A 25,699-nucleotide genomic window follows, 5' to 3' on the forward strand; every position below is an offset into this window, starting at 1 on the left:
GCTCTTCATATGAGTCGCTTGTATACAATTCTCCAACCTCATACCCAGGCTATATTGTCTTTTTTACATTGGTATAAAAAGACTAACCACTCTCTGATGTCCTGATATTAAAACGTCCCATCCCAAATTATTAAAAAGACAAAGAATCCTGAGAATGAGGTTGCACACTTTTTTGGATTTTCTTCTAGTCCCACAAACAAAACAACAACAAGCGTTTTTCAACAAAGTTCCTTCAAATTAAGGTTAGCTACGACGGTTTTTTATGTGAAAGAAACACGGTCGTATAAAAATATGTTATTGCGGAAATAGTTTCTGAAAATTCATCGTTAGCACCTCCTAATAATCTAAATTCTGGCGCAACAAACTATATATATATACTATTAACCTCAAAATCGCTGGATTCATGATTTTTTTAACGGGAAAAGGAAAGGACATCCATTGTGTCTCAGCTATGATATTTTAATAGAATGGAAAAACGTTTTATAAATAACTTTAGGGCGTTCAATATGCTTCAAGTAATGATTTGAGAAATGAAAAATAGAAAAAAAATATAACCCGCATAGACATAGACAAAAAAGGCGCTGCGTTTCCCGTTCTATCTGTTTTCCCAAAAGTCCCTTTGCTTTTTCCGCCCCTCCGCTCGGCCTACCTTATCGGTGTCCGGAAAATAAGAATAAACTGGATTGTGGGAAGCCTTAAGTTCGGAACCAACGTGAGACGAATTCTTTTTAACAGCAGTCACATTAAAGCCGGCAAGATGTCTGAGCAGGTTCTTATTTTTAGTATTTTTGACTTATTTTGATGATTTTTTAAGTTTTCTATGATACCCCCCCCCTGTATTCCATCATGCAAAGTTTATTATATGCAGTACAGGTCACTGTAATGGGGCTTAACTTGTTGGAATTGGTCCAAACATTTTTATCCTAAAAAAATTCATTTTAATAACACAACGTTTGGTCTAGCGGATAATCCGCCAACTCTGTGAAAAAAACACATTTAACGTCCTTATAACCATATCGTCAACATATGGGTTATTTCAAACTTTATCGTAGCGCTATCTGTCGCGAACTGTTCAGGGGGTGGGGTTGTAAAGAAAAAAAACATTTATTAGTGGACAAATAACCCGGATCTGACATGAACTATCATCCAATAAAGCCGTGATAGATCCTTCAACTCCGTGAAATTTGAAAAACGCGTTTTCTTGCTTTCTGACTAGCAAAAATAATTTAAAAATTAAAATATTCATTAGAAAACATTCTAGACTCATTGGGCCCTCAGAAAAGGTATAAATTCATACATTAAAAATGGTAGACAGAGCTGTGGTAAGTTGTTGTAGGCTTCGAAAGCAGTTTCACGGAGTTATCGGATTCACGGAGTTGGCGGATCATACGCTAAAGTACCCTTCCACAATCCTTGCAAAAAGCTTATATCTATTTTCATAATCTAATAACCACAAATTAATTATTTCTCAGTGTGTTCTTTTGGCATGCCCTCACCATTACAAATTCTTAATTTATGTCGGCTTTTTCAGCATTGCTGACCCAAAGCCGATCTACATGGATTCAAGGACAGTTTTTTTATGCCGCCCTATATATGTGCCAAGGTTGGCATGCTGAGAAAGCTTTATAATGTCTACAGAATCAACCTTGTTTTGAAGGATGTAAAAAAATATTCGCTTTGTTGCTCCCATAATGTTTGTTATAGATGTTTACTTTTCAGCAGTAAGCTCTTTGGCTCTGGCATTCATTTAAAGTCCTAAGAATGCCTTCTTGTGAAGATATAGCTTAACTTTCCTTCACCTAGCGCACCAATCTTTTTTCCTGTCATGCATATGTCAAAACCGAAATAGTTTACCACTGAAAATATACACAACGAAATTCTATCGCCTCCTTATTAGCAAGAAGCTGTGAAAATAGTCTGCATATTGTAACATATGTAGTATGGTACACAAACTCTCCTGTAATTATGCCTGTATTTTAAACTTTACTTAAAATCTACATCTTAGTTATTTCAGACCTTAGAAATCAACTTGCCGGTCTAAGAGAAACAAGTCAAAGTTGTCAATGAATAGGAAGAATAACATGCCTGCAAAAGATATTAGTTGAGATAAATTTTCAATTTAAACAGCAAAGAAGAATATAACGTGCTGTAAATCGACTTTGCAGACCTCATTTTCTTAACAGATAACATACCAGTTCCACCGGTATAGTCTTTAGTAGGCCAACATCAGTGGTCGTTTTAGGACTGGGGCAGGCAGGCAGGTCTTCTTTAACTTGTGTGACCCCCCCTAACAGTCTTGAAATGCGGTTTAATAAACTTTAAAAATGTTTATTGAAGTGGCAGACACTGCTTCCTCTGGTAGAATGTTTCATTCATTAAAGGGATCCCGAGGTGTCTACACAAGTAATGCTTATGCAACTCAAAACATTCAAAGAAATATAGTAGAGAAAGTCTTTTTAGCCAAATCAATATTATGTAGAAGATATATCCATGTTTACCTCGTAAAAACAGCAGCGCTCGCCTCCATTTTGTTGTGATTATATTTCGGTAAAATTCAACTCTAGCGTCCAGTCTTTTTTCCATGGGTCAAAGTTGTGACGCGCCAGTTCAGTATCAAAAGCGCGCGAAATACATAATACACAAGAAAATCGTTTCGTTAATGCAGCAAAATGTCTGTAAATCCTTACCAGTTTGAACCACAAAAAAAGGTTGTTAACAATTCCAACAATGATAGTGATGATAGTTGGGAAGATGTTCCCGACTGTCCAGAAGAAGTTAGAGAGCAAGAGCCTCGTATCAATCGCCTAGACGTCGAACCATCCTCATGGTGTAAATGTTCGTTTTGCTGTACGATGCCTGTGAGTCGTGAATGTTTATGCTGCACAGAAATCGACGAAATAAAGTTGAGATATATTTCTGGTGGTATGATTCTGTATAATTGATTAGTGTGCATATTTTGTTGAATGAATAACTAAGAAATTTTTATATGCTCGATCCCAGGACCTGTATGAGACAGGCCTCTAGATCTAGTTTGTAAATTTTCCCAATTTGTTTTTTTTCTAGATTATACATGCGTAACTCAGCATGAAAGTTTCGATGCTGTGTGTTTAAATCCACATGTTTTATGGACCGCTATGGTTAGTTTGAATGACAGGGAAGGTGCATGGCTACCTTGCATAGACAATATACCGAATCGGTAAAAATATATATTATTCTCAAACATAGATCTCATACAAAATGTTTCTCAACACGCTCAACAAAATACAAAACAACAAAATAACTCTATTTATATCTCAAAAAACTATACTCAACTTATGTACATGCAAAAATATACATTTAATGAACCTCATCCCCAGGCCTTTTTCTCGTTTTAGGACTTATCGCTACGCAGCGTATCGACAGTTTTCTTGGTTTGTTTATACAAAACTTGGAAGACATGTTCGTAGAATCATTCCCGCTTGTGTGGTTTCAAAAATTAGAAAAAAATTTCCAGAAGAAAATGGAATTTATGTGAATTTCGATGGCGACGATGAGGGAGCAGACGGGATGTCTGAAATTATCCAGGCGTGGGAGTACATGACGAGCGAAGAACAGAACAGATAGAGCCCTTAACACAAACGCCTATTCGACTGAATTTGTGAACTTAGAACCCAGGACGTTTTTCAAATTTGATAGAATTAAATCGCTTCCCCCAAAACCTTTTCTAAATTACATGTATATATCATGTTTTAAATCTCGCCATTTTCGTTTTCTTCTCAATTATTTCATCTCGGCTTGCTCTTTCTTTTGGTGCCATGATTCGCTTTCTCGACCTGTGTTTTTCACGTTTCGCCGCTCGTTTGTATGCACCTATCATCATGACCTTCAAGTATTCATAATTTTTTTTCTCAAATACTGTTCTAGCGATTAACTTCTTCGTTGGTTTGCGCCAAGCAATTTTGAAGCGTGGTTTCCCAAGCTGTTCACCAGATTGAATAATTGCTTGAGTTCGCTGGCAGTTGAAGTTATTATCCAAAGCAGCCAGATAAGCACCCATGACCATATGATCGTGCTGAAAATGGTACTGCTTAGGAATATACTTCAACAAAAGGTTGTTAAAAACTTCCACATTCGTTGTGTGCACGACATCCATTAAATACTTCAAGTCATTTTTGAAGGACTTGTCTCTGACCATTGAAACTAAATATTGATGAGCTGGTGAACCCTCTAACAACCAGTTCTTACTTTTTTGTTCTTCTTTCGTAAGTGGTTCATGTTCACACCTTTTAAATTTTTTACATCCCGGCCATTCATGTTTGTTGATAGTGTGATAGATGATTGACTGAAATTTTTCATAGATAAGGTCAGCATCGCCATTGGCAGTTGTAACGCTCCACCAGAAGTGGTTCACTATTGAAGGTACCCACTCTAACAAACTTTCATGACTTTTCTTTTTTGCAATTTTATTGATTTTTTTATTTATATTTTTGGCAACGTGCCATGGATCAAATTGATGTTTGATTGTGTTGAACTCAGGGTTCACTCGCATTAGTTTGCGTATTTGTGTGTGTTTATCTGTGGCCACAACATCCACGTGAACATCATTATTTTGCAGCTGTCGTAAAATACGAACAAACCCTTCTTTTTCCATGGCGTTTGAATTCTTTACTTCTGTTACAGGTACCACAACAGTGTCAATAACTTTCCCGGTAAGTGTTTCCATGAACGTATAATTGCAGTACTTTGCAGAATGGCCAGGGCTATCGCATCTTCCGTCACCAACGAGAACAACGACATCACGCGATTTCAACAATTCCACCATACGTTTACGTTCGACATTCCACTTTTGTCTAACTACGAGAAAGATGAAATCACGTCGAATCTGATAATACACACTGTCAGATATGAATTTCAAATTAATCAACCATGCAAACCTCGAAATTTTTGCAAACGGTACCCCTGAAAAAGCGATTGATGTTGAAATAAATAAATTTCCCAATCCGTTTAGTGAGCCGACCATTGGTTGACTTTTCCATTCGATATTGCATTCATTGAAGCAATTAAGTTTTAAATGCAATTGGGAACCGGTATTCATAACTTCTCTGATTTCAGATTGATCAACAGGCCCACCACACCTTGGACACCGACCGAGCAATTCAAATAACTTACTCTCGTAAACTAGAAATACACGTTCATTTCTAATTTTCTCCTTCCAACTGACACACTCATTCTGCGAAAGATCAGATTCTGTTGCATTCTCATTCTGTGAAGGAACATAATCACTATCAGCAGCGTCTTCACCACATTCGTCACTCGAACTTTCTGATTTATCATCCAATTCCAATTCATTATTTACAACCTCCAATTCATTATTTACAACCTCCAATTCATTATTTACACCATCCAATTCATTATTTACACCATCCAATTTATTATTTACACCATCCAATTTATTATTTACAATTTCAACAGCAGCACTAATGACATCCTCCGCTTCATCTAAACCACTACTCTGAACACCCAAATTGTTACAAAAATTGTCAGCCACCACAGTCTCTAACACGTCAGTCGACACACTCTCACGATTCTGACAAACAATTTTTACGCCATCACTTTCTAAAATACCTTTCTTGGGTATTGGAAATTGTACACCTTTCGATGGATTGTTCTTTTTGAACGTTTTTGTTTGGCACCTAATACTTCTGAAGTGTCTCATCCTCGTGAGGGTAGACGCATCTCGATAATACGTCGGTTCTGTTTGCACACTGACTGTGTTGTAAGTGATGTCTGTTTGAGTTGACATATTTCTAGAACCTTGAACATCAGAATCAGCAGGCGAGAGGCTTCCAAGACTGTCAAAATCATCAACTGGAATTGTATAAGAGTCTTGTTTTTCTAATAAGTCTGAGACAATCTGAAATTAAAAGAAAATCAAATGATAAGGCCTGGGTACTAAGGTATATTATATTATATATGTCACACCTTTTTATAACACAAAATGTATATGATTGGAAGGAAGATAAATAAATTTACGTATCTATATTTATCATTTTTCTCAAGAAGTTTCATATTTGATATCTCGTAATTATAAGCTGAAGACTGGTCACCAAGTTGTTATTGCAAATCACAATACCTCAGCTTGTTCTTTGACTTTCAATCTTTTTGTGGATGATGCTCTCTCAGGTGTTGGCTCAATATGAGGGAATAAGGTGGGTATTGCCCCTGGCACCAGCTTCCGAATCATTTTTTTATTTTTATTTGCTGCATACTTTTGTTGCATATCAAAAGATTTGTCGAAACAGTCTTCGGTGAAATGGGTTGAACACAAGTACCGATATTTTGGCAGTGAGGTCCGTTTGACTTTGGCAATCCATGTTTTATTTAATTCTGGATCCTTTGGAAATTTATGATACGATACATTATCATTTAAATTAGATTGATTGTGACATTTATAAGCACAACAGTGCGGCATGTTTACACGTCCTCACAGCATGCGCACCACGTGAAAAAGACCGCGAAACAAATCTGAGATGAGCATATTTTTCAGAATGAGTTTCGTGGTCGTACACATGATCATAAAAGACATTTTATACAGAGAATGTTGCATCAACTTATAAAATAGGAAGACGAATGCAGTGAAGCCAGAGGGATTGTTTATAGGCTAACAGCAATTTTTTCACTCTACGCAACTGTGACGTCATAATAACTAATTTGTGGTTTTGAGTAATGAAAATAAGTTCTTCACTATTTCGAAAAGAAGTTGGACAAGAAGCAATGGCGGGAAGGAAGTAAGCGAGCGAAGCACAAACTTTTGATTAACGTTATTTGTTGAATCGATGAGTTTGAACAAAATAAATAACAAAGGTATAAATAAAATCATGTACATTTTCATATAAACCAAACTTGTGTAGACACCTCGGGATCCCTTTAATAACGTGTGGAACAAATGAAAATTTTCTTTTATCCAGCCTACTGTAAGGTTTCTATATCTTTTTTGAGTGTCCTTTTGTCAAATTGTCATATCCATTTATTATTTTTAATACTTCTATAAGATCAGCCCTTAATCTCCTCATATCTGCAGACATCAATTTACATTTCTTCATATGGTAGATGACCAATACCTGTCATCATTCAATACAAGTGTGTTTTTCAGTATTATTTTCTTCTACTAGCTTTCGGCTGTAAACAGCAGCCATGATCACGTATGAGAAATTACAGATCTGTTCTGTCTATATATAGACAAGTTTCAAGATCATTAGGAAAAAACAAAAACTATATAACAACTTTTATCATCTTCGTAAATATTCTCTGGACCTTTTCTATGTTGTTAATGTCTTTTTGCAGGAATGGTCTCCATGATTGTATGCTGTATTCAACATGAGGTCTCAATAGGGATTTGTATAATATACACAAGTTTCTTTTGGTTTTGCATTCAAACGTTCATTTGATGACACCCAAGGTTCTGTTTGCTTTTGACACAGCTTCTGCACATTGCTTCCTAAAATTCATAGTTGCATCAACATACACACCAAGGTCTTTTTCTACTTCTGCAGGTCTTTTTCTACTTTTTCTACTTCTTTAGTGGCGCCGTAGATTAGTGGTTATAGCTCTCGTACTCTGTGCGGGAGACCGGGGTTCGATTTCTCTTGACGGCGATTCAACATGGGCGAGTGAATGTTACCATAGCCCCGGGTTAACCCAAGCCATGTGAGGGAAATTGGGAAGATGGCACACTGTGTGGGCCGTTGGATGTTGCCGGGAGTTGTCTAGTAGAGCGCGGGCTCTAATTGGGTCTGCGTAGCTCAAAATGAGCATTAAATACTCTAGGACTCTCCATCTACGCCATGGCCCCTCCTGGAAATAATAGACAGGGTATATCCCTCGATATTTGTGAGGCTAGCCATGTAAAATATGCACATCTATCTATCTATCTATCTATCTATCTGCAGCCTCAACTAGGTGGTTATCAATATAGTACTTTATGGTATTGATTGTTCCACCCAATGCGTAGACATTTACATTTAATAAAATTGAAAAGCATACACCAGTCTTTTGACCAATTAAACATAATTTAAAGATCATTTTGTAGTTGATCTCTATCACTTTTGTTTTTTCACAAATTTGTAAACATGAGGAAATAAAGTATATAAATTAAAAAAGTATATATAATAAAAAAATTTGAGGTATCTATAAATAAAAAACTTGCTATGCATTTTGAATCAACAAAACGGGACTTTTCATCTACAATATAAAAATATTTGTTTAACAGTTGGTGTCCAGTATGAATATGAACAAAATCAGCAGGTTCAGTTAGTCATTTTCAATTTGTTTATGACTTTAGAGATAGATAGATAGATAGATGTGCATATTTTACATGGCTAGCCTCACAAATATCGAGGGATATACCCTGTCTATTATTTCCAGGAGGGGCCATGGCTTAGATGGAGAGTCCTAGAGTATTTAATGCTCATTTTGAGCGACCCAGACCCAATTAGGGCCCGCGCTCTACTAGACAACTCCCGGCAACATCCAACGGCCCACACAGTGTGCCATCTTCCCAATTTCCCTCACATGGCTTGGGTTAACCCGGGGCTATGGTAACATTCACTCGCCCATGTTGAATCGCCGTCAAGAGGAATCGAACCCCGGTCTCCCGCACAGAGTACGAGAGCTATAACCACTAATCTACGGCGCCAGAGTAAATTCAATGACAAGGTGTTGTCATAAAAAAAACATACAAGCCACATGGCAAGGTTTAATTTTCTTTGTTCTGCCTCAAAACACCTATAAGTCATCCATGTACGTTATATGCAGCACTTATTTGACTTGGTTGCTCAATTATATGCCCCAAGGTAGGAAAGGTTATTTAATCATTTTGTGTCACAATTACAGCAGACATCCCCGGGAACAAAAATCGATGTCCTGGGTCGCTCCACCCCTAACATAGATTTTGTTCCAGGGGCTGTCCAGGGTTGTTTTTTAAACCAAAATTTACCATAGACTTATTTAGGGATATTTGTCTGTCCACCCTTGTCACTTACGCTGATACTTTTTAAGAAGATTAACGTGTGAATGGGGACAGTATTATCACGGTGAAGCAAAATATGAACCGCTGAAACATCCTGGTTCTGTGATCCACATCTTAATTTCTTAATAAATTTAAGAGAATTTAGAATACTGAGAAACAAAGGTTTATTACTTTCTTCTTCAACTTTATTTATGGTGATCAAAATTGATGGTAAAATTTGCCAAATCCACCAAATCTTCTGTACAACCATCTTATTGCTCATATGGTATGGTCACATTAACTTTCTTCCAGCCTATTCTCAGTAAGAGGAATGTTTGTACTAACCTTTCTACGCTATAGCCTTTTGTACTGGCATCACAATAAGGCAGCCGTTACACCAAGTTTACTCTTGGAGACGATATGAAAATTTATTTTGGGTCTCCTGCCTGTTAGGGCATATTCGAGTTAATCAATTTACCCGAAAATGAAATTTTAAGGTTTAAAAAATTTATTATGGCTAAATCTTATCTTGGATCCATGTATAGCCCACCTTAGCAGACTGTGAAAAACACATTTTGCTATGATTTGTAAGCGGCCAGACCTCAGCTTCCCCCCCCAAAAAAAAAATCTTTATTTTGTATGTATTTCTAGAATGTATTCTTTTCTTTAGACTGAGAGAGCCTATCAAAAACAAGGTCCCATCTTTCAAAATAAAAAGAGGGTAGTTGGTAAGGCAGCCAAAACCAAAGAACAGCGCTTCACCAAATCAGTTGGCTTGGGATTCAAAACACCCAGAGAGGTAATTTCATGTTCTTCTATTTGTGCTTTTTTAAATAAATGGGAAATAATTTGTTGCTTTTAGGCAGGGTATCCACCTATGACCTTTTTTCCTGTCATTTCTTGATGAGGCAAGGGGAAAATAGAATTCTTGTGGTTGTGTGTATGAAACTGCATGAATACGTATAGTTGTTTTTTTAGAGAACAAAATACAGGTGCAGAAAACTACAGTTTTTTGTGAATAAAACAGCTCTATTTTTGTTAACTTTTTAGGCAATAGAAGGAACCTACATTGACAAAAAATGTCCATTTACTGGAAACGTGAGCATTCGTGGACGTATTCTGACTGGCGTTGTACGTAGCACAAAAATGAAGAGAACAATCGTCATTCGACGTGATTACTTACATTACATTAAAAAATACCAAAGATATGAAAAACGACACAAAAATTTATCTGCTCATATGTCGCCGTGTTTTCGGTATGTATTTGTATTTCTTCTGTTACGCTTAATACTTGTGTAATACCAAATAAAAGGGACAAGAAACAGGTAACACAAAAAGACCACCCCACCTGTTGTTTGTTTTGTGACCTACTCTCTTGCCCTCAAGACGATATTCGCGACGATTTTTCTGCGAAAAGTAGAAACCAATCCAACTTTTCGTCATGACGAAAATCGCGACAAATCAAATTTGAGTATCGAAGACGATCGTCGTAAAAATCGTCCCGTGGAGATTCGCCTTTATATACTCAAGTTCTTGTTACATAATTGTAACTGTTTTGCTTGATTTACTGAAATTCAATTTTTTTTCATTTTAGTGATGTAAGCTTAGGTGATTTGGTGACCGTTGGACAATGTCGACCTCTGAGTAAAACAGTGCGATTCAACGTCTTAAAGGTAGCCAAATCAAACGCTGCGAAGAAAAGTTTTGAGAAATTTTAAAGTTAAATGACAACAATGTGCTCATATTTCTTGTTTTCTTGTCTTAACCTTCGGTGGTAGGGAATCATAACGAGTATAGCAAAACAAAAAGAAAGCGGTCCTCCTTGATGTTAACCTCGTTAAACTGCGATAACGTTCTTATTTAATATCCACCTAAGCGGATTTTCGCGTCGTTTTACCCTCGCCCTTGTTAAATAACATCACATATATTAAATATCTACTCCGAGATTATAAGAAAGCAGGTTATGCGCCGGGTGTCCCGAATGTTTTCAGGAAGGGTCTGGGTTAACAAAAAACTTCAGAATTTAGTTGGCCAGAACATTATTCCATTCGACCTGCCTTCCCTGCTTATTAATACCGTAATAAATCGTACAAACGCTCTTGTTTACTGAATTTTTGACTTGGGCGCTTAGGTATGAGCACTTGACAACATATCACGGTATTCGAAGTAAACCTTAGAAATTCAAGCAGGTATATTGGGAGGCGGGATGATTTATGCGTGTGACGTCAAAGTAGTATTTTCAAGAAAAAAACATTAAAGAAGTTTAAAAAACTCAGAATTGTGATGGGTGAAGACCATAAAAACACCAACCTCGTTCCCAGGGCATTTTACCTTGTTGATAAAGCTGATAGATAGTTGGCCACTCCGAAATAATGGCTCAGGGGCCACAAGACCCTGGGGACGAGGATGTAAAAACACATAACGTTTAGCGCAAGTCTAATCCGTGCAATAAAAATGTAATTCTTTAATCTTGATTGAAATTATACTGTGTTCAAATCGTCTCTCAATGGTATGTGGCGGAAATATTAGAGAACGTAGATACTGTACAAACTCGATAGACATGCAACAACTGTGCATGCAGGTTTACCAAGAACCTCGATCCCAGGGACTAATTATAATACAGGGAGAGTGGTTGAAAGCTAGTTAAAAACGGTTAATAATGATTGCTATAGGCGTTGCTACGCGCTTAAACATGCATTTCGTCAGTGAAAGACTAAAAATGCGGGTTTTTCAGTCGACCTTGGCTAAAAATAATCATATTTAGTCAAAGTCGATTGAATCTTATATTTTTTGGAAATTTTGAATTTTCTGAGGGGGTTCACACCTAAGGTACACGGTGAAATCACAATCCCTGTGCCTCTAGAAGTGCCACCAACATCCATCCTCTCCTGCACTTGCACACCATGCAGTAGCCGCTCTATGTTGTTTAACGGCTGCAATGTTTTTCATTTTTGTCCAGGATTTTCATACTTTACACTTTTTTTAAAAGCTTTTCTAAGTAAAATTTAGAAAGTTAATTTTCATCGGCAATATAACAATACTAAACTAATACGAAGTAAATGAGTATATATAAAAAAGTAAAAATATTTTCCATATAGCAAAACTATGCACTGCACGATAATTTTACATAATTTTACATAATTTTGTCCATCTTTGATTCCGGCGCAATTTAACGTCATATTTTTTATATTCGAAAATCGTGGATACTATGTTTGGCGTCATTTGACGTCATATTTATATACACCGTACCTCAACTTAACAGAGTAACAATGTCGGTTAAACTGATATATCCAACATAAAGAAATGAGCGCACTGCGATTGTATTATGGAAAGTCATGACACCATAGAAGGAACGAGCACGATATCTGCACTAAAGACTACTGTCACACCGCTTTATATAAATAGCCACCGAAAGCTTTACATTAACATTTGTGGTCAAAAGTTTGAGTTGCTACGAGATACGATACTAAAGTATCCTTCTACGAGACTTGGAAAAATTGTTTTGGGAAAGAGATTGTCATGCTCAAAAGGTGTTGCATCAAGCACACTTTACGATGGGTACGATAAAATTAAAAACGAGTTGTATTTCGAGCGGGACCCATCTTGTTTCCATTTAGTTATCGCATATTATGTCACAGGGCTACTTCATGTACCCCGACATGTTTGCATCGAAATGTTTCAGTATGAAATCGAATATTGGGGCATTCCCTTCAACCTGGAAAGCTGTTGCCAAGCCTACCACCAACAAGAATGGGACGTAGTTGAAACTATGAAGAAAACAAACAAATTATTCGAAGAACGAGCTAAAAAAGCTACCTTGGATGAATGCTTGGGATCGTCAATAAATTTACGGCCTGAAAGTCGTTGGAGTGTGTGGAAACGTAAAACATGGGATTTGTTCGAAAACCACGACTCATCAAAAGCTGCAACTGTATGTATAATCACAGTTTTTTCGTGTGCAACCTGTGTGTAGACTTAACCTCGATTCCAGGGCCTTTTGTTTCTTTTCGTATATCCGACAGCAAGCAGCGTCGGTGAGAGACAAATATACCTGGGGACAAAGTTGGTGTGAACTGTCAAAATTGTTTAGCTCTAGAAACAAATATTGTGAATTTCATGGCTGCGCCATTTTCAACTCTCAATATTATGGTGCCGTTACTTAGTGGTTATAACTCTTCCACTTTTGCGAGAAACCAAAGTTCGTTTTCCCTTGACGGTGATTCAATATAGGCGAGTGAATGTTACCCTAGCCTCGGGATAACCCAAGCCATGTGAGGGAGATTTGGGGAGATTGCACACTTTATGGGGCGTTGGATGTTGCAGGGAGTTGTCTGGTAAAGCGCGGGCCCTAATTGGGTCTGTTTAGCTACAAATGACCAATAAATACTGTAGGACTCCTTTATTTTGGTCCCTCCTGGAAATAATATGCAGGGTATATCCCTCGATATTTGTGAGGCTAGCCATGTAAAATACGCACATCTATCTATCTATTCGTGGAAAATTTCTTCTCGTGAAATATATCAAAATCAGCCATAGTTTTAACAAAAATTGATACTTTTTGTATAAAATGGTTTGGAATTTAGGTATTAAAAGAGGATAGATGGATTAAAAAATAGGATAGGAATTATAAAAAAAATTCTGAATGTAAGATTATTGTCTTTAGTCGTTTTTAAAAATTAATTCCTGCGAAAAAGGTTTGTAAGCACTTCATTTGCAAACCTTTTTTCGCGAGTTTGCCTTATCGCTTGGATTGTTGCATAATCAGTTCACGTTTGAAGTGTAAAAATATTAGTAGGCACAGCTCTTCAAGTATGCAATATTTAGGTAGTCAACCTCGTCTCCAGGGCTTTTTTCTCTTTCTAAAAATTTGGGAAGATAAGACAGTGCAACTGTACTTTTTAAACGAAGGAGAAAGAGGGTGGAGAGTGTAGCTTTGGCGAACACTAAACAAAAGGGTGGTGTTATTGAGAAGATTCAGCGTACTAAATGCGTCACGGAAAATTTTTCTTCGCGAACCTTCTTCACCCTATTTGTTGAAAATTTCCGTAAAGAACGAACAAAGTTATTTCTCATGTCATGTCTTTCCCAAATAAGGAATTTAATCTCCAATCTCCAAGGCACGATGTTTACCTACTTCACTTCACAAGACAAACTTAAACAACACTCCGATGTCACAAAACCACTAGCAAGTGAGCAAAATAAAAAAAAATAAACACAAGCAACCTTGTCCCCCCTCCCCCGCCCCGCCTATTTCCCACCTAGTTGTGGAACTTGTCTTTATACTAGCGTTAGTTGCACTATAAAACTAGCTTGGATTATACAATTCATTTTCTTTTTATTCTATTTTAGGTTGTGTCTTTTATCTCATCCTTCATGGTCATAATCTCTACGATAACACTTTGTGTGAACACGCACCCGGACGTTCAAGTAACACTGTCCGATGGTACGAAAACGGATAACCCGAATCTCCTAATTATCGAGATCATTTGCATCTTTTGGTTCACACTGGAATATCTATCTCGAGCCATAGCATGTCCGAACAAAAAGCAATTTCTTAAGTCTGTTTTAAATGCCATCGACTTGTTAGCAATTATGCCATTCTATATCGGAATTATAATCGAAACTTTGCATGGAGGTGTCGACGAAAATTTTACTGACGTACGTCGATTTGTGCAGGCGTTACGAATCTTCCGTATCGTTCGTATTTTTAAAGTAGCACGCCACTCGACCGGCTTGCAAGTGCTCGGTTACACCGTTAAAAATAGCAGCTCGGAACTAGGACTTTTATTTATGTTACTAATTATGGGTATGACGTTATTTTCCTGTCTTGTGTATTACGCAGAACAAGATGAAAAAGATACAAAATTCGAAAGTATCATTGCAGCGTTTTGGTGGGCTATCATCACCATGACAACAGTTGGTTATGGCGACATGTATCCGAAAACGCCGTTAGGTCAAATAATCGGCAGTATGTGTTGCGTGTCGGGAATTATATTCATAGCGTTACCTATTCCGACGATCGTTAGCAATTTTTCGGCGTTTTATAAAGATCATATGAACAAGGAAAAGTTAAGCAAACTCTATACAATGGCCGACGATGATGTTGAATCGGAAAATGGGAGTGATGTTATCATAAAGGATTCTAAGGATTCGCTTTTTCATGTAAACACAATCCCGCAACCGAAGCTCAGCATGGCTCAATTAGAACGACATGGACACTACCGACGCCGTATGTCACGCCTTAGCACTGTCGGAGCTTTACCAGAAGAAACCGTGTAATTGTAGTTCCTAAAAATATTTTCGATTAATTATATTGGTTTTTTTTGGGTCTGCCCGTCCTTTTTATACCACATTGCGTACGTCTCGCTACTTGAGGTACCATTTTGCGTAACAGACAAACGTATACGGGTATTATAATATAGACTAGTCGTTGCCCGTGGAAAAATCCACGGGTTCGCCCGTCCTTTATATTTACCCGTCGCAACAAAGTGGATAAAAATATATCGCATTTGATATTCGTGTTTCCGTAACATCATTTTCTAACTAAGCGCGGAATCCGCGCAGAGACAGACAGACGACAGCTATTATTAAAGAGATAATATACCATGGACTTAGTAGGCATCAAAGCCCTGAACCATAGCAAGAATAAACTATTCAGAAGAACCGTTAGGAGAGATTCTGCGATATCCCCCCTGAACCCTTAGACTTCTGGACTGCATAAATTTAATGGATTTACCACAGCTACGGTCAACCCAGGCCATATGAAGAAAATTGGGTAGACAATGCCAGTATATAACTAATGTATATATTCAGAACACAGGACCAACATTGATAACAGTGTTCCCAACGGTGGAATGGCTATATCCCGTATAAATGTTCGCTTTTTAATAATAATATTAAAAAGCAGTTTATTCTTGTTGTTAATCAAGTAGATGATTAAAAAGTCTTGATGTTTTATGCTCCAATCTATCACAAAATAATGTCGAACACAACACGCATTCGAGAAAGCTGAAGGATCTAAGACTTCAATGTAACAAAAGGCGATGCATGGAGTTCACTTCAGACGAATACTTAGATCGCTATCCTTGCTTATCACAGCCTTTTTTGTTGTAGCTCGAGTATTTCTTTCTCAGGGAAATATTTTATTAACCACTATAGTTTATGCAAGTTAATGTTTACAAAGAAAACATCTATGCAAATAAAAGTCTATAAGGTGCTAATGTAACATAAATTTATCAGGCGCCTTTTCATACAAATCTTTCTATCAATCCACCTTTAAGCGCTTGACATGAACAACAGGTACGAATTTTCTGGCGATATTTCGACCATTCTCCAAGACGGTTCAAACCTACTTCGTTTGTATCCCTTCGAAACTCAAGAAGGACGTAGTTTTGGTAACACCTTCCTTGACGTGTCAAGCAAGTTGTATCTCTGTCGCAAATAATTTCATTTATAAAGCGCGGGAATCTAAAAAAAAAATATTTAACATCAACCACGTGTTCTTTTTTATCATCCAGATGTGTGTAACTGAAACGAAAGTATATATTGTCTGGTGTTACAAGAAGTTAATGCACAAAATGTTTGGAAGTTGGACCTATGAAATTAGCAAAAACACAACCCCGTCCCCAGGCCAATTTTGCGCTTTTTTGATATCCGAGACGGCGCGGACATTAAAAAAGCGAAAAATTGGACTGGGAACGAGGTTGCAAGAACAGTTTCTATACTGATTTATCTGTCTGACAAACGGATTTTTTAAAGTCGTGTTTAAAACATTTTATAGAAGACCTAGATTATCATTATGTCACTTGGATTGGAACATATTGAGAGTTCAGCGCTACCTCGTCCCCAGGGGCTTTTTTCTTTTTGACATTGTTTAGCCGTCAAGTAAGCGCTACCGACTTTGTCATAGGCAACAAACCCTGGGGACGAGGATAAGTCAAGTGCTCTTTTTCTTTTATACCGATGTTTCATTTAACGACCAATCTGACAAAACAGTTCGTCTTGCAGTCAGATACAGAAAGAAACAACAGGTCCTTGATTTATTCAGTCCATGCTATGATAACTTGACAGGAGAATACAGGAGAAGACGCACCTCGTCAATCCGCTGTAAAGAAGAGACAAAGTCCCTGGGAACGAGGTTGAGACAACATATTTAAATCATTAAAAAAAAACTTTAAAAATCACATTTTAAAACATTATATAAAGTCGGGTTTTCTTAATTTAGTTTCTCAGTTGTCCTTAAATATTTCTGTCTAGGATATTAATATTTGCAGTCTATTCTTTGCAACATGTAAGAATATCTTTCAACCTCGTCTTTCCTTTTCTCTTTCTAACAACGGTGAAAGAAAAAAAGCCCTGGAGATGAGGTTGTATATTTCTTATAACATTACCTTTCTTGTAGTAACTAAACTTTAATTTTTAAAATTGACACGTGCTTTTTCTTAGAACAACCTCGTTCCCATGCCGATAAAGTGTACTTACACGTTCTGTGGTAATGTAGTAGTAGCAGCACACATTTTACATAACCTCAAGTTGTTGTTAAGTGTAACTGTTCTCCGTTCGGAACAGCCCCTTATTTCTGTAACACTCCCGTCAGAATTTGTTGTCGTGGTCATACGCCGTACACGGTGATGTTCGTCTGAAGCTTGTTGTCTGGATGCTGTTTTATTATCGCAAGTGTAACTTGCAAATATATCTTGAAGCTCGAGTATTTTACAATCTGTATATTTTGGTAAAGTTTTATTCGCGCAAACTTCATAAGGCGGGCGCACGATCTCTTCAAGTAACATCTGGTTGGTAAAGTTATCTGCTTGCGGTCGCGTTATTGCAAACATGTCTGGGTTAACCGTTCGAGCGGCTTCAAAAATCCTTTTTACTTGATCTGCTGCTTTTTTCTGTCTCCTTGCTAGACTATTGTAACCATAATATTTGTAATATCGGTGTGCGTAAACCCGACGGTAACTCCGACGGTAATTCTGATGACGGCGCAAATACTTGCTTGACGTTCCTTCGACGTATAGTGATAATATAAAGGAGACGCAGAAACCATACAGTAATAATGTGGAAAGATTCTAAAATACAAAATATCGTAACATATTTCAACATCAGTAAAAATTTGCTTTTCTGCGTTTTAGGGGCCTAGGTCGGATTATTTAGGAACAGGTTTATGTTGTGATTGAAACGTGGCATTTTTATGCGCAATATATTGTTATACTTCCATCTCTTTTAGTAAAATGTCATACTGTAGTCCTAAAGTTTAAAGTATATTTTAAGCAACCTCGTTCTCAGGGCAGTTTCTATTTTTAATTAATTTGATATCGGTCCGTAAGGTACATTTTAGGCTGGAGAGATGTGGCCTTCCTAGTTACTTAATACGAAAGATGTTTATAAATTTATAATCTTGTTTCTTCAACTGTCAACCTAAGGCTACAGCTCAACAGTAAAGTCATTTCACCCCCTGCATTGAGATGACTCATATCAACAATTCAAACAACCCTTAGGGACGAGGGTGCTAGCAATCCTAGCTGTGTTATTGACATCAATTTAATATTATTGACGTCATTTTAACGTTTTGGCGTCAATGTGCGACCTCATTCGTCCGCAAGAGTTACAGCCAGTTCATGTTTTTCTTAGAACCTGTTTTTTCGTGAAATCTGTATTAAAATGTGGTTAGGACTATTTTCGCACTTCGAAGAAAAACTATCGTTTCAAGATGGAGGTGTTCCCGTATATATCCTTTCACTAGAGTCAGAAAGTTCACTAGATGCTCGTAAAGCCATGTTCGTTTTTGATGGTTTGGATGTTGTGAATGCCATTTTAAAAATCAATCTTGCTTTTGTGCAAAAAGAACGAAATGCTAAACGACTAACCTCGACCCTAGGACTTTTTTTCGTATAAGACAAAGAACCCGGGGTTGACTAAATGGCACTTTTGACTCTGAAGTGAAACCGATATTTGTTCTTGTGACGTCAGAACAGTGTGACGTAATACCTATCCGCAGTGATTTAAAGTGTCACCAGCAACATATTATGAGAAGTCTATTGATCTTGCTTATCTCTGTACCAAGACTGTACTTTCACATACCGTAAATCTTCGAACATAACCCCTGGGATGATACAAGCTGGACAGGGGTCTTTTAGGGTTCTTTGTGCGTGCAAACCCTGATGGGTTATTATGGCTTATTTCAACCGCGTCCCCCAGGGTCTTATGGCTCCTGCGCCGTTATTACGGAGTGACTTTATCAACAAGGCATAATGCCCTGGAAACGAGATTGGCTTTCACTAACATTTACTACGCATTCTTGCGCCATCTTGTCTGGAAGTTATATTTATTTTCTTCTCCAATGGACCCATAAACACGGAGGGGCTACGATAATAGCAATAGGTCTTAGAAAAGAGGGAGGGAGTATTCCGAGGTTTACGCTAAAGGATCCGCTCACAAAATGCGATAGAATATTGGTAGCGGTCTCTTTCAGATTTACGCTGTATTTATGATTGTCAAGGAAATTAAAATGGCGTTTTAATTCCGAGTTTAATTAAAGAGACTGTTATTCTCACGTGTAAAAATAATTTATTTGTGGTAATTACCTGATTAGTTTGCGAATAATAATTTTACATCGCTTAGCTGTTTTTATAACATACAAGTTTGATTCCTATTATTTTCAATTAAATCCTTCTATATAAGCCTATAGAAAAATCCACGGGAATTGCCCGTCGTTTCTTGCAGCTACCATTTTGGCACGCAGACAGACACCCCTAGCCAATCCTTCCAAAATGCTGTGCCGTAAATAATAAATATAAAAATACTGAATAATCATTGATAGAGGGTAATGCAGGAAACATATGATTTGCAGACGTCAAGTTAAGCTAAAACCAGATGTCCGGATCAAATACGTCAGACAAACAAAGAAAAACAACATTACAAAAGAAAGAAAAATAGTAATAATTAAACAACAAACCATTTTGTTATCACACCTTCACCTTGTTCCTTCAATGACAATATAAATTTATTTTCCTTCATTCTATTTATATAAAAATAAACTATTGTTCCACGCGTGTTGTTAATTACACACCCTGGCCCTGAATTTTGAAAAAGACGGGGGTAACAACTATTATTTTTATCAAAATAATATTCTAGCCGTAAATAGGTTTGGTATAAAAACCTTTTGGACACTGAGATAAAAAAAGAGAGATGACAGGTAAGTGTCCTATTTGATATAAAAATAAGATTCAAATCTTTTATTTTGAAATATCAGCTTATCTGGTCCCCCCTTTTAAGATGGCAATACGGTGCTTATAATTTTATGATAACGAGTTGGTAATTAATTATACGCGTTTTAATTAACAACAAAATTTAAACAATAACATATGAGGTATCGAAACTCTAGCAGTGACGAGGAAAAAACATTGCAGGGGAACTAGAAGAAAATTATATGACAAAACATTTAAGTTCATTATAAATAATTATGCTCAATTGAGACTGCGTCATTTCAAGTATTCTACTTGCATTTGATTGAGCAAATCGCCAATAACGTCACAATTGTTTTGGTGCGTAGCCATGGTAACAATAGCGAAACAACTAACTTAATCTCTAGGGCTTGTTATGTTTTTTTTTGAATTAAGACTTTTCATATATAAAAAAAACCAATAGGAACTGGGAAGGAGGTTGTTGGTCAACATAAATATTTGGTGGCAAGCGAAACTATCGAAAGAAATTTCAAATGATTTTATTGAAGTAATTTCTTTTGGGGAATGTATTTGGCTGCAATCACCTCATTGTTCAAGAATTTGTCACAAGATGATGCAGCATAAAAACTTGTTTATTTGTCCATCGAAGATTAAAACACGTGTTAAAAATCAGACAGACTTGAAACAGTGGGAGGGGAACTGTTACTTTCAGAAGGAGGAGAATTGATATTGATCAATTGATTATGTCTGACACGCCAGAGGAAATTTAAAAAAAATAAGCATAAGTATCGTATTAGTTCCAACCTCGTCCCTGTTCCCTCGTTCTCATTGTTATCCACTCCGTTATAACGGCTCAGGGACCACAAGACCCTGGGGACGAGGTTGTTATTAGTTCATCTGAGGTTTCAGAATGTTGCATTTGGAGACGAGATCAGGATTTATAAGGTTTTTTTGGTGAAACAAACTAATGATAAACGTTTGAGTGTCATTTATTGGATGAATGAATGAATGAATGAATGAATGAATGAATGAATGAATGAAGCTTAAACCTGATGATATTCATAAAGGTAAATCTTATGGAAAAAGTACACCATCAACCTCGTTCACAGGGCATTTTGATATTTTTATTAATTTCACAGCAGCGAATATTGGCCACCCCACAATGAGAGATCCCAAGAGATCCTTAGGATGAGGATGGTGCATCATTTCTTTTTAGAAGTTCAATCATGTGACTCAGGAATCATGTGATTATCTAAAAAAAAACAACAAAGGTTTACAAAGCAAGTCTTTTATAAGAAAGCGATTTTTTTTAATGAATCAAGAATGTATTTAAGAGTTCTCTTGTTCTGTTTTTTTTAGAGTTTCTCGTTGTAATTTGTGACATGCTCCAAAATGCCTCAACAAAATCAGATTTTAAAGCTTAAATTCTCGTATATCATTTTAACTATGTTTTTGTAATGCTTTTTTTCGACCACAAAATGTGTTAACGTGTTTGTTGTGTTGTGTATCAAATTGTTTTTGTAGTCTTTTTTCGTGGAATAATAATTGAGTGTCTTACTAAAATGCTGACGTATGTTGATTACGCTAAAGTAACGCCCAACGTCCTCTACTGTTACGCCCACGTCATCAATTTTTAACCATAACGAACTCTACTTCTATCTCAATGATCTCTACCTTAACCACTGGTGACCTTTACGACGCCAAACGCCCTCTACCATCACCTCTAACGATCTTTATATATATACAAGACGCGTAGTGTGTCAGCCATCTTTTGTTTACTGATTGATTGTAAATTTTTATTGGTCTTACATTAAATTATCTCGCCTCGTGTTCACGCTGATAATTAATTAATTGACGTCATTTTTGATTTTAGAGTTCCCAAATGTGTTGTGTTGTGTTATGTCATTGTTTGCACCATGAAAGTGAAAGAAATTCAAATTTACAATACTCATGTCAACACAGTTCCGCTTCCGTGCAAGTATAAAAAATATTAATTATAGTATATAAAAAACGCCATGTAGGCAACTGGTTGAGTTTTCGATATTGTCAACAACGGTGTGGCGGTTAAGACTGTGAAGAAAATCCATGGTTTGTGTACGTTCTTTCATGTTTGAGTGTTCTTTAACACTAACATTACCCCGTGAAAGAATAAAAAGAGGTTCGTCATGCGACCCAAGCACACAGCAGCCAGAAATAACCCAGAGCAGAAGAGTAAACACGGAAGCATTAGTTACAATTTTTGATGGTTTACTCCGCACTTTATTTTGTTGGTTATTAAAGCCATTGCAATCACAAGTAAAATAGAAAAGTTTTTTTGGTATATTTTCACGATTGCAGAGGCAAGCAATCTCGTCCCCTGAGCTCTTTGTGGTGAGCCACGAGGTTCCTTCTAAAAAGAGCGCTGGGAACAAGAATGCAGAAGCAACACCTAACAGATAATGTCAAACCGACACGACATTCTCATTGTCAACAAAGTCGATGTCAAATTTGCAATGTAGCAGGACATAGATTTTGTAGAAGGTATATAGTGCTGCGGTGAAAATGGTTTATTTACAAAGAAGATAGTGAAACATTTAAACGGTTTAGTAATTACAATCGCATTAAAAACATCTAAACCGTACATTAAAAACCGCGGATGACGTTCTTTTATCCCTCTTATATAATTCCTACCGTTAACTTCCATTACGTGGTGTAACTGCTCTGATATAATGTTGACAGCGCGTTTAAAATGAGGCGTAGCTCATTTTATTGATAGTGCGTTAATCGTGCTTTTACGGGGACTTAATCGAAGTTGCGGTTTCACGAAAACAAAAACTAACAATGCGGCGATGTGACGCTAAAAAAGAAAAACACGTTTTAGAGTTTTGTTTAACAAAAACGTGCTTTCTAATCCATTTAGCGGAGAGATGAAGAAGAGTAATGTTCCAACCCTGTCTAATAAAGCGGTGTTGTTTTAGAGGTTAACATGTTTCCTTATTTCCAGACTTCTCCCTAGAGCTGTTATCACAAGATGGCTTTAAAAGGCATTACACTCTATATTTCCTTTAAACAATAACTATACGCTATTTCTTTATTAAGAACATGCTTATAAGAATATCAGGCTGGGATTTTAGGTTAAAAAAACAAAACAAAATGTATTTATTGTGTAGAACAATAAAGAAAAAAGAATGATGGCCAGCCTGGTTAGTCAGGTATGTATTGATATATTGATTATAGCAATGTTTAACCTTTTACAGAAGGTGCCGATAGTGTGAAACTATTTCATAGATTTTTAAGGTTTTTAAATAAAAAATTAAAAGGCCATTCATAGCATATCCACAATTCACCGTTTTCGTTATTTTAACATTCACAACGCATTATAGCAGTTAATAATAATTACTATTACCATATGAACATCTGAACGCTAAAATGATTTGATATATACTAGTCGTTCCCCCGTGGAAAAATCCACAGGTTCGCCTGTCCTTTTTATACTGCACTGCGCGCTTGTCGCTACTTGCGCAGCTAAGCTACCATTTTTCGTGACAGACAGACAGACAGACAGACAGACAGACAGACAGACAGACAGACAGACAGACAGACAGACAGACAGACAGACAGACAGACAGACAGACAGACAGACAGACAGACAGACAGACAGACAGACAGACAGACAGACAGACAGACAGACAGACAGACAGACAGACAGACAGACAGACAGACAGACAGACAGACAGACAGACAGACAGACAGACAGACAGACAGACAGACAGACAGACAGACAGACAGACAGACAGACAGACAGACAGACAGACAGACAGACAGACAGACAGACAGACAGACAGACAGACAGACAGACAGACAGACAGACAGACAGACAGACAGACAGACAGACAGACAGACAGACAGACAGACAGACAGACAGACAGACAGACAGACAGACAGACAGACAGACAGACAGACAGACAGACAGACAGACAGACAGACAGACAGACAGACAGACAGACAGACAGACAGACAGACAGACAGACGTATTAGAATAGAGATTATAGAATAGCGTATAAAGAAATTATTTAACTTTTACTGAATAATGAATTTGTTTCAGACTTTTTAAAACCTTCGTGAAAGGATATGTAGAAGTATTAGTCTACATAGAATAAAACTTCTACTAGTTTTAACAAGTAGCTGTTGATTAGTAACTCAGTCAGTAGAGTGCTGGACTCATAGCCAATACGTTGTAGAAGTGATCCCAACGAGACGGGAACGATGACTTAAGTCGTTTCCCTCGTTCAAAGATCTCTAGAGGGATGTAGGAATGTTACAGGAGCTGTATGCAAAGCGTTTTGCTAGCCCTGACACGTGTTTATACAGTATGAGATGAGGGTGGTACTGATGACCAAAGCAAAAAAAATTAAATACCGTCAGAATCAGTCAGATTCTTAGTTACCCCATAACCAGGGCTTTTTAGTTTTTTATAATTGGAAGGAACATGCAACAAAATTGCGTTACAAGGGATTTTTTATGTCCATGATATATGTAAGCGTAGAAGAGCCCTTGAAACAAAGTTGCGTCAGAAAAGCACAAACCCCGCAATATTTGTTTTAGATAAATTTTAAAGTAAATGTGTTCTGCTTGGCAACTGATCTTGTCATTTTCTTTTCCTGTTTATCATTGGCGACAAAGGTCAAGACATGGCCCCCACATTTGGAGAAAATAATGAATTCGATGGGATAAACGAAACATGGAAGATTAGGTGGAAATGTTCCACATTACCAACAATGCAGACGTCAACTATATAGCAGACGTCAACGATATAGCAACCGTCAATGATATAGCAAACGTAAACCAAATAGCAGACGTCAACAATATAGAAGACGTCAACGACATAGTAGACGTCAACAATATAGTAGGCGTCAATGATGTAGCACCCTTCAACGATATAGCAGACGTCAATGATATAGCACCCGTCAACGATATAGCAGACGTAGAAAAGAAAAGAGTGATTTTGCCGAGCGGTTGCGGCGCGAAGACGTACAACCTTTTCAAGGGTTTTTGTAACACTAAACAAACCCAGCCATTTGAGCTACACCACACTGGTTGAAACGATTAAGCGACATGAGAATTTAACGCTCCACCTAATAGCCAAACGTTTTCGGTTTAACCTTCATCAACAAGGCTTCTTCTTCTGTTAAACCAATCGTGGTAAAGATAGTCTTTAGTGGACTCGAAGACGAATATGGAGATTGACACAAGCACTTCGATGACAGTAGTCGGCGAGAACGTTTTTAATTTAATTGACCATGACAACAAATCTGTGAAGTTGATACCCAGCAAGGTGAAATTAAAAACGTACACTGGGGAGCGTGTTAATTCTTCTGGTGAAACTGATGTTTGTTTTAGGGGACAATTCCATGAAATGACTTTAATAGTGATCCCAAAGGACGGCCGAAGCTTAATGGGGCGAAACTGGTTTCTCAAGATGAGATTAGATTGGCTTGAACTTTCAATGTTAATGTCAACTGTGTTGATAAAACGAAACTTAATAACA

The 25,699-nt window shown here is 37.2% G+C and overlaps 3 protein-coding genes across 3 annotated transcripts in view; 2 read left to right on the plus strand and 1 right to left on the minus strand.

Moving 5' to 3' along the window:
• LOC130629272 (40S ribosomal protein S11-like) overlaps positions 1-10,728 on the plus strand; it is a 28,297-nt gene extending 17,569 nt beyond the window's left edge. Inside the window, exons 2-5 of the mRNA XM_057442418.1 lie at positions 724-769; positions 9,657-9,785; positions 10,037-10,242; positions 10,581-10,728. Of these exons, the coding sequence (XP_057298401.1) occupies positions 758-769; positions 9,657-9,785; positions 10,037-10,242; positions 10,581-10,704 (471 nt within the window). The 5' untranslated portion in view covers positions 724-757 and the 3' untranslated portion in view covers positions 10,705-10,728. The remainder of the gene's footprint in view (positions 1-723; positions 770-9,656; positions 9,786-10,036; positions 10,243-10,580) is intronic.
• Positions 10,729-12,223: 1,495 nt separating this feature from the next.
• LOC130629081 (potassium voltage-gated channel subfamily B member 1-like) lies at positions 12,224-15,438 on the plus strand. Its single transcript, XM_057442176.1, has 2 exons — positions 12,224-12,917; positions 14,336-15,438. Exons 1-2 carry the CDS (start codon positions 12,312-12,314, stop codon positions 15,263-15,265), a joined length of 1,536 nt encoding a protein of 511 aa, XP_057298159.1. The 5' UTR covers positions 12,224-12,311; the 3' UTR covers positions 15,266-15,438.
• A 701-nt stretch (positions 15,439-16,139) lies between these two features.
• LOC130629082 (uncharacterized skeletal organic matrix protein 8-like) lies at positions 16,140-19,985 on the minus strand. The gene is made up of 3 exons (XM_057442177.1): positions 19,944-19,985; positions 17,468-18,057; positions 16,140-16,453 (listed from the first exon to the last, which is right to left on the minus strand). Exons 1-3 carry the CDS (start codon positions 19,944-19,946, stop codon positions 16,234-16,236), a joined length of 813 nt encoding a protein of 270 aa, XP_057298160.1. The 5' UTR covers positions 19,947-19,985; the 3' UTR covers positions 16,140-16,233.
• Positions 19,986-25,699: the final 5,714 nt, after the last annotated feature.

This window comes from Hydractinia symbiolongicarpus, chromosome 15 (assembly GCF_029227915.1).
Source record: "Hydractinia symbiolongicarpus strain clone_291-10 chromosome 15, HSymV2.1, whole genome shotgun sequence".
Classification (NCBI taxonomy): Eukaryota; Metazoa; Cnidaria; class Hydrozoa; order Anthoathecata; family Hydractiniidae; genus Hydractinia; species Hydractinia symbiolongicarpus.